General features: G+C 42.4%; 1 protein-coding gene across 2 annotated transcripts in view; it reads right to left on the bottom strand.

Annotated features, from left to right (window-relative positions):
• Positions 1–6,994: 6,994 nt before the first annotated feature.
• LOC306866437 (zinc finger C3H1 domain-containing protein-like) overlaps positions 6,995–14,880 on the bottom strand; it is a 31,790-nt gene continuing 23,904 nt past the window's right edge. For both annotated transcript variants that reach the window (XM_079411654.1, XM_079411653.1), the window contains exons 28-35: positions 13,539–13,646; positions 13,357–13,461; positions 9,852–10,017; positions 9,626–9,726; positions 9,246–9,347; positions 8,275–8,314; positions 7,961–8,023; positions 6,995–7,872 (exon numbers count right to left, since the gene is read on the bottom strand). In XM_079411654.1, coding sequence (XP_079267780.1) covers positions 7,747–7,872; positions 7,961–8,023; positions 8,275–8,314; positions 9,246–9,347; positions 9,626–9,726; positions 9,852–10,017; positions 13,357–13,461; positions 13,539–13,646 — 811 coding nt within the window. In that variant the 3' untranslated portion in view covers positions 6,995–7,746. The remainder of the gene's footprint in view (positions 7,873–7,960; positions 8,024–8,274; positions 8,315–9,245; positions 9,348–9,625; positions 9,727–9,851; positions 10,018–13,356; positions 13,462–13,538; positions 13,647–14,880) is intronic.

Here is a 14,880-nt window from a genome sequence, read left to right on the forward strand (position 1 = left end):
GACACCAACGATCTTCTCAGCTGCTCTCACTATGCGCTGAAGTGACTTGCGGCAGGATGCGTTGCAAGCGCCATACCACACAGTGATGCAGCTAGTCAGGATGCTCTCGATGGTGCCTCTGTAGAAGGTGCACATGATGGGGGCGGGGGCTCTGGTTCTTCTCAGTTTGCGGAGGAAGTAGAGACGCTGCGGTGCTTTCTTGGCCAGTGCTACAGTGTTGTTAGTCCAGGAGAGGTCCTCAGTGATGTGCACACCCAGGAACTTGGTGCTGCTCACTCTCTCCACAGTCTCACCGTTGATGGTCAGAGGGGCATGCTGAGTGTGTACTCTCCTGAAGTCAACAACAATCTCCTTCGTCTTCTCCACATTCAGAGAGAGATTGTTGTCACTGCACCACCCGGCCAGGCGGCTCACCTCGCTCCTGTAGTTTGTCTCATCTCTGTTGCTAATGAGACCCACCACAGTTGTGTCATCCGCAAACTTAATGAAAAGGTTGGAGTTGTGTGACGGTGTGCAGTCGTGGGTCAGCAGAGTGAAGAGGAGGGGGCTCAGCACACATCCTTGGGGGGCCCCAGTGTTCAGTGTGATGGTGCTGGATGTGTTACTGCCAACCCGTACTGCTTGAGGTCTCCCAGTCAGGAAGTCCAACAGCCAGGTGTTGAGCCCCAGCTGGAATGATGGTGGTAGCTTTAAAGCATGTGGGGACAACGGCCTGATTTAACGAGATGTTGAAAATGTCTGTGAAGACATCAGTGAGTTCCACTGCACAGTCTCTCAGTACACGCCCAGGAATGTTGTCAGGACCCGGAGCTTTGCGTGCATTGATCCTGCTGAGGGATCTCCTCACACTGTCCGGGGACAGCGTCATCACCTGGTCGCCGGGAGGAGGTGGAGTCTTCTGTGCAGTGGTGCCGTTTTGTGCCTCAAAGCGAGCAAAGAAGGCATTCAGCTCGTTCAGCAGGGGGATGGTGCTGTCACAGGTCTGTGGTGGGGGCTTGTAGTCTGTAATGGTCTGTATCCCCTGCTACAGGCTCCGAGTGTCTCTGCTGTCACTGAAACGATGGGCTATCCTCCTGGAGTACTGTCTCTTGGCCTCTCTGATGCCACGGGAAAGGTTGAAAACATTATGCCGCGGGAAAAACATTAGATTTAAAAGTGTCTATGAAAATATACTTTGATACAATTAGTATAAATGTGCTTAGTCATCATGTCTTCTCTAGAATTCTTCATTATTGTTAATAATAATATGCTAAGGCTCCTCATACACAACACCGTTCTCACTTACCACTACAGTTGAGCTTCTGCTGTGCTAATGAGAATTTAGTCATACAGACTGTTTTAAATATTTATTAGGAATACATCATTTGTATTTTAAGTACTAACTGTTGATATATTTTGCTTTATTGGGAGATATCATTAGGAAACATGGTGTTAGCTTTCACTGTTATGCTGATGATACTCAGCTCTATATTTCTTCACGGTCCGGTGAAACACACCAAATTGAGAAACTTATGGAATGCATAGTCGATATAAAAAACTGGATGACGAGTAATTTCTTACTGCTAAATTCAGAAAAAACAGAGGTGTTAATTATCGGACCTAAAACCCCCACATGTAATAACCTGGAACACTATCTAACACTTGACGGCTGCTCTGTCAATTCTTCTTCATCAGTTAGGAACCTAGGTGTGCTGTTTGATAGCAATCTTTCATATGAAAACCATGTTTCTAGCATCTGTAAAACTGTTTTCCATCTCAAAAACATATCTAAATTGCCACCTATGCTCTCAACGTCAAATGCAGAAATACTAATTCATGCGTTTATGACCTCAAGGTTAGACTATTGTAATGCTTTACTGGGTGGTTGTTCTGCACACTTGATCAACAAACTACAGTTGGTCACTCTCACACACACACTCTCACACTCACACACCCTCACTCACACACTCACTCACACACACACCTGTTGGTTTTTGTGGTTTATGGGGACTCTCCATAGGCGTAATGGTTTTTATACTGAACAAACTGTGTGTGCTATTGCCCTACACCAACCCTACACCTAAACTTAGCCCTCACAGGAGACTTTGTGCATTTTTAGATTTTCAAAAAAATACCATTTAGTATGTTTTTTTAAGCCTTTTGAATTACGGGGACATAGGCAGTGTCCTCATAAACCACCTTCATATTGTAATACCTCTGTCATACCCATGTCATTATACACATTTGTGTCCTCATAAACCACATAAACATGCACACACACACACACACACACTCTCACACTCACTCACACACACTCACTCACGCACACACATACTCACATACTCACTCACACACCCACACTCACACTCACTCACGCACACACATACTCACATACTCTCACACACACACACACACACACACACACACACACACTCTCACACTCACTCACACACCCACACTCACACTCACTCACGCACACACATACTCACATACTCTCACACACACACACACACACACACACACACACTCTCACACTCACTCACACACCCACACTCACACTCACTCACGCACACACATACTCACATACTCTCACACACAGACACACACACACACACTCTCACACTCACTCACACACCCTCACTCACACACTCACTCACGCACACACACACTCTCACACTCACTCACACACACACACACTCACATACTCACACACACTTACACACACACGTCACGTGTGTAAAAAAAAAAAAAAACCTTCAAAGAGAGTTTTTCATCAACTCGAGTCCTAAAAGAAGATAAACGTCTCTACAAGACTTCTAACCCAAGGGAACAGCAGAAAGAAAAGACATCAAAATTAAGTTCAGAGTTGTGCTTTACAGAAGACAAGCTTCTGGAGAGAACCCAAGAGATGCTCGACCTAAACCGAAACCAAAGGCTGAACAGAACTGAGATTTCTAGATGTGATGAAGACGAGCCCACCAGAAGAAGGTTATTGTCAACATGGAAGACAGAGACATCGAGGAAAACCAGCAAGAGTTAAAATCAGAGACATAGAAGAGTAAAGCACACACTCATTAACCTCTTCCTTCATCAAGACCCACTGTAATAAATGAGTAATGGCCAGATATCCTGTGAGCTACAGCAAACCTTCCCAGATGATTTTTGTGTCATGCACACTTTCCTGTTCAATGCATTTTGGAGCGGTCAGCATAAAGACACAGACAGAGAAACGTGTGCTTGCACAATGCATGAAAACACTGGCCTGAAGAAGATAGAGCTGCACCAGATCAGGGTCACAGACACATCACCTCCATTAAACAGGTTAAACAGGTCCGTGTGTGTACTGGGTCACCAAACCTGAAGAGTACGGATGAGTCCAGTGGGCTCTCCTCTCAAACATCTGATGGAAAGTGAACTCCTGATGGAGTGAAAACCTGGCCGACAGAATAGTGTAGACTCTTCAATCTCAAATCTCTGGTGAGGCTCTTCAAAACAAATGTTGCTCCACCTTGAGCTTTGAGCATCATTACCATGCCTTATCCACACCTGAGACGTGTCCTACTTTTGTGACGTTGCCTGTGGATGCTTTACTCCAAATCTGAGGTTGACACTGGACCAAACTAATTTGACATTCCATCCATCAGATATGAGGGAGATACTAATTTGATGATATAAACCCCATGATCTGCGTGGCACTTGTGTGTGTGGCCTGAGATCTGAAACACAGCAGAGGTGAGAGGACTCCATTATTCTCCTGATTCTCGGACTCTCTGTACAAGATACAACCAGACAGCATCACTCAGGAAAATAGTACCTGCTTCCAAATCAAATAGACATGAAAGCCACATCAGATAGCCAGATGTTTCTCAGTGTGGAGAAAACATGAGCTATATTTATGGAAAAATGACATTTTTCAGTGCACTAAGTAAAAAAACTGAATTTGTCAGCCAGTGAGATCGAACTAAACATATCTGGACTCCACTTTGAACAAACGAACTACAATAATTGGCATCTTCTTTTATTTTGACTAAAGGATCATGGGAATGAACAGTCATACGAGTGAGTGAAGAAAGACGGAGAACTTGCTAGGGATCCTCCTGGTGAGTGAGGACCGTTCCCTGAACACAAAATCAGAGGCAAAGGATGGTTTGACCAGATCCAATTTAATTGTGAATTGTCTCGAATAGAATCGAAACCCTATGAGTCATGAATCGAATCGATTCGCTGTTTACCCAAAGACTCACAGTCGACAGGAATGCTGTTCCAGGATCACGGCCCACTGAGCAAAGCGTTAGAAGCGTGTGATGTTTGTGAGGAGGACAGAAGAGTGGAGCTGTAACAACACGTCTGTGATGGAGGAAGCTACACCCACCACAGGAGGAAGAGACGGAGCCTGACCTTCTGCCTGCGCCGGCAGCATGTGAAGACTCACTGTAAAGATGAGAAATTATGAAATTATTATCCACATTAAAACATGTGGAGTGTGAATCTGAGCACATCTCCAGGTTTGCCAGGTCAGTAGATGCAGTGCATGTTTAATGGTCATCGTGTGTTATGAAGTGGCCAGACGAATTAAATCAAATAGATTGCTGGTTACATAATTCTATTGTTCAGAGGCTGTGAAACATCTCCTGGTGTCCAAACTCTCACTTCCTGCACCGCAATCAGTGATTTCCTGCGGCCTTGAGCGCTACGGCCTGCTCTGACGCTCACATCATCACTCAGTCTCTCGTTGTAGTGTCTTACACCATGACATTATCTGAAATACAACACAAAACACATTCTTGGTAATTAACAGTTTTTGTTTGATTAATGAGCTTTACCTCAAATCTACTCTCTGTCACAACATTGTATGTTTCTTATTTTATAATCTATAGAAACTACAGTTAGGAATTTGAGTATTATTGTTTTACGTGATATATTGTAAATATTGAAAGAACTAAAATGCCAAGAACGGAGCCTGCAGAAATCATTTGTGGAACGACACAGCATCCGGAGTCAGGAAAACACTGCGGTCCCTTCCTTCATTAATCAGACCCCAAACCCCTGAGGACCCCTCCACGGAGTCACACAGAATCCTGACATCCTCATTCATCTTTTAATAAAAACAGGATTGATAAGGATCCTTCGGAGGACGAGAACATCAGTATAAGCCTGTTTTACCAGTGTTGTGCTCATTATTTTTAAGACGTGCTTTAAACATTTCCCAATTAAACAGCAATAAAATCAAAGCTGCTTGTTCTCTTTAGTTCTTGCTGTGTACGTTAGCTGCATTTTTAATATTTAATATTCATTTTAATCAAATGTAAATTCCCCCCCGCACTTTATTGGAGCTTGAGCAGGTGTTTCCACACAGAGGTTTCTAGAATTAAATGAAAAGAGACATGACCTGACGCTTTATTCATATCCATAATGAGATGTGAACATCAGCAGAGCTGAACAGTCTTGTGCAGTACTCGACGCCAGGGGGCGCTCTCGCACAGAAACTTATGACCTGCAGGAAATCCCAAATATGGTCAAACTCACATTATATAGCTGTAGCGGAATAAACAGCAGAAACTATTTTACTGATGAAACCTGAAGACAATAAACGCACGATTGCGAAAATATATGGTTTAGGGGAAAGTGGGGTGAGTTGTGCCAGTTTTTACTCAAAGTGACTTTAAAGTGAGGTCATGACAGTAATGCCTTCAACTTAAGAATGTACATATATTTCAGGATGTGGTGCATCCCTGAGAACAATAACTTTGGATCTGAAATAAATTGTTTCAGAAATATAGCTTTTGGGGAAGAAGTGGTCTTGTGGCACAACTGGTGCGGGGCAAGTTGTGCCTTTGGGGAGAATACGTTGTGCCAGTGATTTCTGAAGTAAAACAGAATATTTTAATGTTATAAACTGTAATGCTATATGAAAGCAAGACAAATTGAATACAACGTTACTCATTTAAGCTGGGCAGGCATCACAAAAGAGCGTTTAATTACAAGAAATAAATAAATTGCCTTGACAAAAGAGCAGTTTGTGCATCGAGACGAGCTGAGATGCAACACTGTTGAGCTATATTCTGTATATGAATGCACCCACTGATGTTTGGTCTGTATATTTCAGTACAATGTCTAGGCTAATTTTGGAATTTGTTTGGAAAGTGAAAAACCATAAAGACTTTAAGCTGTGCATCGGCCAATCAGAATGCTGGATCTGAAACACCTGCAACCCCCTCCTTCTCTGGAGAGGCTCTCAGAGACCAGGAAAGTCTGTCTACTGCCGGTGCGGAGCTGTTGTTGCTCTCTCTGTGTGAGAAATGCAGGAGAAACGAGGAGGTTCTGCAACAAGTGATTTTGGAGAGTTTTGAAGGAACAAGTTCAGGACCTTCTCTTCAGAGATTTGTGATTTCCAAACTGCTAGGACCTTCTCCAACAACGTCAGCGATCCTTCCTCCTGCATGTGTCCAGACTTCACCTGCAAGGCTCCTGTGTTCGTGTGTCTCCAGACCAGGACCTTCTCTGTGCTCAGGAGCTCGGTTCACCAGCGCTTCATGTTCTAGATCCAACTGCTTTCTTCCCACTGCAATGTGGCCCAAATATATCAATAGATACGGAACGTAAATATAGCACCATTTCCAAAGACCCTTCTGTCAGTATATGATCATCTCATTTGCATTAGATTCTATATAACTGATGTCCGTTATTAACAAATAATCTCATAGGAACATCCAACTCGCTTGCATTTATCAATCTTTTGCACTTTATCCATTTAGTGGATAGTTACTCTCGTCTATCCTTCTGTTTATTACACTTGTGTTGATAATACAGTACAAGTGACCTCACGAACCCTGCAGATCGGTCAGACTGCAACTTCCTCCAATTTGTGTCACTCATTTATTCAACAATCTTCAGTGATTGTTCTTTACGGTCAAGCTGAAATTCCTGGCTAAATATTATATATTTTCAAATGTATTAGGCTTAAGTAACATCAGACCCAAAATCACCCCCATAATAAACACGCAACACTGTATTTCTGTACAAAATAATTTAATAGAAACATTGTTCAATTATAAATTGAAAGAAAAAAACAGGTGTAAGATTATCATTCCTGCAGAATACGTTAATCTACATGCGTGTGTGTGTGTGCATATATACACACACACACACACACACAAACATACATGGATTTTTTTTTAATTGGTGAAAAAACAATATTACATGAACAGTTTAATGATGTCTTTTGGTGCAGTCCACGACTACAGACATGTGTCAGCGAGGTTTGGCAGTCTGTTTCCATCAATACTCTGACACCGGAGAGCCAAACACAATACTTCCAATAACAGACATTCAATCCATGGTTGGAGGGGAGTAGGAAAAAACAAAAAACCTTGGTTCTGAGCCTTTCAACTCTCAAGATGAGTTAATGTTGAGACACCATGACAAACAAATCAAACTGAAGTATATTTAGAGGAAGGAAGCCACCTTAAAAACCGGCCACAGTCCGTCAACAACTATGACGCGACATTCAAGAAAAATCAAAATCTAATTAAAAGTGTTAGTGTAGAAGTGGTACACAAATCAAAAACAACGAGGAAGCAACAGGCATCATCAGCAAATTCATACTTACGTACATGATGATAAAAGAGGCCCACATACTGGATTATGAGGAGCTCATAGCATCTTCACTGGCTTTCTGCTCGTAATACTGAGATGTGGCGGCGGGTCTAAGCTAAGACGTGTGTCTGTGGAGCTCTGAACGCTTGTTCTGGGAATGTGCTGCTCGTGTCACTCGCTCTGGCTCGGCTCTAACCCTAGCGGCTCATTTAGACTCACTCCCACCTCTTGGCACTTGTCAATTATTTTTTTCAGTGTGTCAGTTTTACCTCCTTCAGCCGCCTCGAAGAGCAAACACTAGAGAGAGAGAGAGAAGAGGACCGGTGAGACACGCACAGAGACTGCACTGAATGAGTTAAAGAGGAAGTAAAGAGGCTGTGCTTACATCTTTCCAGAGAGCAGCAGACAGAGGCAGATTCTGGAGCGCCTGCTGATAGAGCCGCCGCACCTGCAAACGTGTGCATAGAAGCACAAACACACCAGAGCGGGAACACAGTCAGTTCAGTCGGACACACACACACACACACACACACAGCCGTCTTCATCAGAGGTATGCCAACTAAACTCTTACATATTCGTGCACTGAGCATACCCTGCAGAAAAAAAACAAACAATAGATTCGACAGAATGAAAGCAGAAAAACTCGACAGACATCGGCCACTGTGAAAGTCATGACCTGACCTCTGACCTCTCACTCACCTCTGCTCTTTGCCTTTGCTCCTTCTCAACAGCAATAGCTCTGGCGAGAAATATATCGACAGAGGACGTCAAACACTTCACCTCAATTCTGCTTCCAAATCAATGGACATCACATTCACCATCGCACTACAAAACTGAAGACGCTTGTCAAAACAACGACATGCAAATGTGTGTGAACCCCCGGAGGAACGGCACGCTTTTATGCACATCTGGACACTACGTCCTGGACAAGTCTGGTCGAGACTGTTGCATGATTGTTCATTTTCAGTATATCCTCTGAGACACATGAGTTACATATTCCATAGGTACAGGGAAATCCCTGAGAAGATGCAGCACAGGAGGACATAGCATCAGTTCATTTTGAGCGGTTCCTAGCACCAGCTCCCAAACATGGGCAAGATCCGTTCTGCAGCACTGCTCCTGGAGGACCGGCGTTAGCTCCAGCCAAACAGGAGACCTGAAGCGGTTTATCAAGGTATTGAGGCTTGTGTGAACATAACAGGCAGGAGACCAAGAAAAGGCAGCGCCCTCTCTATCTGACCTTGTGATTGGGGATAAATGCATGCATGATAAAGGGCATTTACTGAGGGAAACGTTTGGACGAGATCCAATAGATGCTCTCTAGAAAGCCAAAGAGGACCAGAACTTCAGACTTCGTAAATCATGCTAATGCTGAAGCCTGATCTTATGCTATTGTGTGAACGTTTACACAGGAACAGGTGGTGTGTCTTAAGGAGAATTCAAATCATGTGACCCCATGGGGCTTTTCCTGTACATATGGAATATATAACATGGAGCGAAAATCTCAATCTGATAGAAAGCAGCCAATTTTCTAATTAACATTACACAGAATGTCTTATTATCGTCATCAAAACAAGCTAGGCCACAGAGGTGGAGAGTTACTATAATGTATCATCTCATTTGGACACAGAAACAGATTAGCTTGATGTATTTGGAGCTCATGAACTTACATTTTCCAGATGGCCAGACAGGCTGGGATGCTACTGCACAACATTCTGCTTTGCAATTTAAAATGTTCAACATTGCCATCCTGCCATTCTTGCTGCAGCAACCTACACAACGACAAATGAGACTAAACTCCAGGACATTAAAGTGCCTTTAGAAGCTCTGGCTGTCTCCAGTGCCACCTACTGAAGCAGTTAAAGAATCACACATTTCCCCATTATAGAGCACTTTTACAGGAAAACCAATTCAACACAGCGTTAGAGTAACTAACATAAACTGAGGCAAATCACATGGAAAGATTCACACATATAATGGGAAAAACTGGGGCTCTTCACAAGCTTAAGGTGAGAGAGCATCAGAATAAATCCAAGCAAGTCTAGTTTACCTTATGGCCAGTTCAGTATTGGTTGGCATGATATGCTGAAGTCTTTCCATGATAAGGGGATGTTGGGATTGAGGGAAACAACCCAAGTAGAAGGATATGACCTGCAACACACAGCACAAAATACAAACACACTGCATCTCCACAGTCCGTAAGCAATGACCAGAACACTTCGTGCTGAGAACAGGGTGCTACTGTGAGCTGAAGAGGAGGATTGGTCATGACATACCTTGTTATGGAAGCTGAAGCTGCTCCAGTATTGTGAGGAGCTGAAGGGCAGGGTGAGTCTGCTCGGCACAGTCTCCAGACAGCGGTGCACCAGACCCGTAAACATCTTCAGCTCGCGAACACTCGGCTGCGGCGACAACATCTTACTGCTGGCGAAGGACAGATAGCTGGGGAAAGAAACCAAGCGTTAAGAGACAACACACCACGGACATCTGCACCGAGAGAGAACAACACACCGATCGACTCGTGATAAACACACTGAAATATACTCAATGGTTTAATACTGTGCTAATAAACATAACTTATTATATATAGGGATGCATGATATTGGATTAGCCGATATCCGATATTTTCAACTCATTTTGGCCGATACCGATGGCGATATGTTTCCTTTTGTTTGGAAACAACACCAAGTGTCTCCTGTGCAGAAATTATAAGCAAAATATTTTTAAGAACTTGCTTGTTAGAATTAAATAAACACTAATGAAGGTTTTTTGACAGCACATTGAAGCTTTGAAAATAACTATATATAAATCTCTGCATTTGTCCCCCCAGAAAGATGCAGCGTCAGAGCCCGACTTCTTTACGCCTCTAGGGCCGGGCTTTGGCCAATATTCACATCATAGTTCAGACGGGGCCGGGCCTCGGGCCTGTCTTAGGCTTCTCCTTATTGTTATATTTTAGACATCCATCAATTAGTGATGAAAAGAAATCACCGCGCTGGAAACACCACGAGCTGGACGGGGTTTAGTGTCCCGCAGCAGCAGCGAGTGCCGTCAGCAGATGAAGAGTTCTGCTTCAAACACACACAATAAAGCTTTCCGTAAAGCCCCAGCAGAAGGCATTACCATCAATGTGTCCGGGGGAAATAGTAAGGAGATATTTGAATTATCTACTAATAAACTAGTGTCGGTGTCACAAGGATGAAGATGATCCTGACTCGCCGTCTCCTCATTACACGTGCCTTTACAGAGAAGTGCATCTTCACGGATTAGGATTATAATGAAACCGTTTTTGTTTTTGATTTGATTTACTTTCTACATATATATTTATGTCTGTGAGGCAGGTATTTGCTGACTTTCGGTTCAGTTTTGTGAATTGGAGCGCTCCTGTTCAAGACGAGATGCTAGAAAGCGCATTATTTTCTTTATTTTAAGAGCGTTTTGTTGATACTGTGAGTGCACACAAATAAAAGTAGGCCATTACAGTTCAGAATGATGCATCACCCTTACCTTTATGAGCAAACATTACGGCGTAGGCCTATTTTAAGTTGTTTCCATTGAAGAAAATGCAAGTGATTGTGCTGGCGCCTCCATGTCCTGCGCTTCAGCGTCCACTCTCCGCACAAACTACTGATGCAGCGCACATTTATCTAACGTTTAAACAGTGTTATATGCTTCAACTGTTTTACTATATCTACAGATTTTATTTTAGGCAAGTTGTCGTGATTTGAGAAGGCTAAATTGATCAAACATGCTATGATCAGCCTGCCGGTCTGCCGCTGGCCGCTTGGTCGTTACTTTAAGAAAGAAAAAAAACTTATTTAACGAACAATAAAATGCTCCAAACATTTTTCTACATTTCCTTAAAAAAATGAAACAAAATATAATCACTTTGCCATTACATCCAAAACGGAGCTATTTTAATATCTGAAACAGCCGTTTTGGGAGACGGGCTCGGGTCGGTAATTGTGATGTGGGACACGGCTGGAGGGCCTGAGCATCTCGGGCCAGGGTAGGGCCTAAACCAGACGCCTGTGCAGGGCTCCATGCACTGTTAACCCTAACATTTCATTTTAACATTTAACATTTGATGATGGTCTAAAGCAAAAGATTTAAATTAGGAAAACATTTTAGAGCTTATGACTTGTTTCAAAAATAAAATATTACACATTGATGAATAAATCAGAATATATAAAATTATTTAATTTATTTAATGTTTGTGATTTTTTTAATGTAAGCTATAGCTTCTAATCTTTAAAAATCAAAACATACACAATTTTATGACATCAATTGCTGCTTTATTTAATCAGAAACAGTCTAAATGTTTTCTGTGTAGGCTATTTTACTTTATTTTAATTAGAAGTAGGCCAACAGCGCCCCTACAGATTAAAACTCCTTACCGAGTGGGCGTTAGGACCCGGGGGAGGCCGTCCCTGCCGCCGCTGCTCGTGCTGCTATTACGGTTTATACACCGAACTCATTCAGTCATTCTGTAGGTGCTTTCACAGATTAAATGCAGTGATCCAAAACAGCGAATCGAATGGCTCGTTTCCACCGAGCAGTACAGTACGGTACCGTACGCAATTATGTCCGTTTCCATTGTCAGAAGTTGTGAATGATACCAAAATAGCGAACCGTACCGTACCACTTATGGTACTCTTTCGTTGGGGTACCTAGCACAGCAAAGGGTACCAAAAGGGGTGGAGCTAAACTCACTGCAGAAGTTGATTGGTTTACCAGAATCGTCACGTGATACAAGAGGATAAAGCTCCTCCTTCACTCGTTCCGCTCCGCTGTGTTCTGCTTATTATCAGAGTGCGCAAACACACACAAAATAAAACCCTGTATTTTATACTTTCATATTTTCACACAGACAATAACCGTCTCTCAATATGTGTTCTTGTGGACAATTTTCAAAATATTACTGTTATTCTGTCATGAAATGTAGTTTTAAGAGTTTTTCAGGCGAGAATGTAGTTGTTGATTTATAAAGACATAGCACCTATTTGTAAATTTGCTACACCGATGTCGAAGCTCCAGGCGATCAGCGGGTGCTCCGTGCTCATGTATCCGCCTCGAGCAGCCTTACGCTCGGCTAGTCCTTACGACATTCGCCGCTGGCTCTGATGTCTCTGTGGTGATTAAACGAGAATCAATCGTTTTGTGTAGATTTAACAGGCATTCAGGGTCTCATGAATCTATTATTTGTTCCTGGTCATATCGTTAAGACTGAGCACAAAGTAACTTTATATTTATTTTGAACTTTACTGTAGTAACTTGCAGCGCTGACTGTAGCAAACGTTTGACTGAATTGTTTGCTTTTGTCTTTATTTCCTCTTATACTTTGTACTTATACTTCTATAATGGCTATTATTGTTCATTAAAGAGGCAGAGTTGTGCTCTATTGTCGATCGCTACTTTCCGGCATACACCACGCCCATCAAGTGAAGGGTACTGTTGGAGCCTGATCAGGGTGACCCGTACCGAATCATACCGTACTGAACCGTACCGCTCAGTGGAAACGAGGCATAATCATCACCCAGACAAAACTTTGCTTCAAGAATGAGCCACACTGCTGACATGATCTAATCGCTAGCACACCCTGAGCACGTGTGAGTTCATGTATTCCTCTTATCGGCGAGACATATCGCATCATTTTTCATATCAGGCCGATGCGGATATTTACATTTAAAGCCATTATCGTCCGATTCCGACATCAGTACGATAATATTGTGCATCCCTAATTATATAAGTTAGGTTTAACAAACGATACACTTTACTTACTCTAGCCAGAGAGTGTGAATCAACTCCAGCTTTGTAATAGTTCCCAAAGCTTTCTCAAATGCATCAATGGCCTCTCTCACACTGCCATAGGTAGACTGCCAGAAACTGTGATAAAATCAAGAATGAGGGTTAGAGCAGGACATGTGTAGAGAGCAGACAGACGGACACACACACACACACACCAGTGCAGGAGAAGCAGGTATGGCAGCTGAGCTCTGATTTCGTCCTGAAGATTATCTTTGAGGGCTGGAACTCTCAGCAAGTCTCGAGTCGGAAAACCAAGAATATGGCTGAAATCATAAACATCACACAAGTATGAGTGCAATATGCTCTGAGCACATGCTATAACACTGTCAGAAAAACCATTAAGAACTGGATTTTACACTATTTTCTACAATATTGTTGCAAGTTCAGAACAGCTCTCTCATATTACACACACACACACAGCAGTGAACACACACACACCGTGAACACACACCCGGAGCAGTGGGCAGCATTTATGCTGTGGCGCCCGGGGAGCAGTTGGGGGTTCGGTGCCTTGCTCAAGGGCACCTCAGTCGTGGTATTGAGGGTGGAGAGAGCGCTGGACATTCACTCCCCCCACCTACAATTCCTGCCGGCGCGGGACTCGAACCCACAACCTTTGGATTACGAGTCCGACTCTCTAACCATTAGGCCTAGTTAATATCACAGAGAGACGCTTTTCTTTTTGCCATGATTACAAATGTGATCAATATTTTACAACAGTTCAATAAAAAAAGTTAATTAAGAGACTTTCAAACACCATTTCCTGTTTCTGCACTATGTAAAAAATAATTCTAAACGCAGCCAACAACGCTGTTCTGAGTCTGAGCAACATGATGGTGTTTAGTCTCTGAATGAAAAATAACGTACTAATTTTAAGTTATATTGTGCTTTGTTGGTATAATGTCTGCTAGAATGTTAAAAAATTTTCTGTGTTAAATAAGCATTTTTAAATGATTTTGTATTCGTGCACAATGTTTAAAAATTATTTATTAAATGTAGTGTCCATTTCATTCATTTAACATTTAATATTGGAAGCATTCAAGTTATTTGACACATTTGGACATTTAAAACAATAAATACAATTACGCAATAGTTACTTTCGCTGGTAATTGGTTACTTTTATTATGATGTTACTATTTGTGAGAACTAGTAACTACAACTAATTACTTTTTAAAGTAACTTGCCCAACATTGGTCACTACTATTCTGCAACCTTATGACGGTAGATTTACACTTCAAACTAGACAGTCTGTCAATGACAGCAGGAAAATGCCCTTCGCTGTGTTTGCACTAATAAATGTTGCTGCCTGCCAGCTGCAATCACCAAGAAAACGCTGTTCCATATTTGTTTTGTATATCGTCATAACATTATTGCAAATATTCTTGAAATATTGTGATATAATTGTGAGGATATATCGCCCACCCCTACAATCAAGTCAACGATAAAAGCTGGAAATGACATGTGCCCAACTAAGCAAGCCAGAGTAACCAAAACTGC

The sequence above is a fragment of the Barbus barbus genome, assembly GCF_936440315.1.
Source record: "Barbus barbus genome assembly, chromosome: 48".
NCBI classification, from domain to species: domain Eukaryota; kingdom Metazoa; phylum Chordata; class Actinopteri; order Cypriniformes; family Cyprinidae; genus Barbus; species Barbus barbus.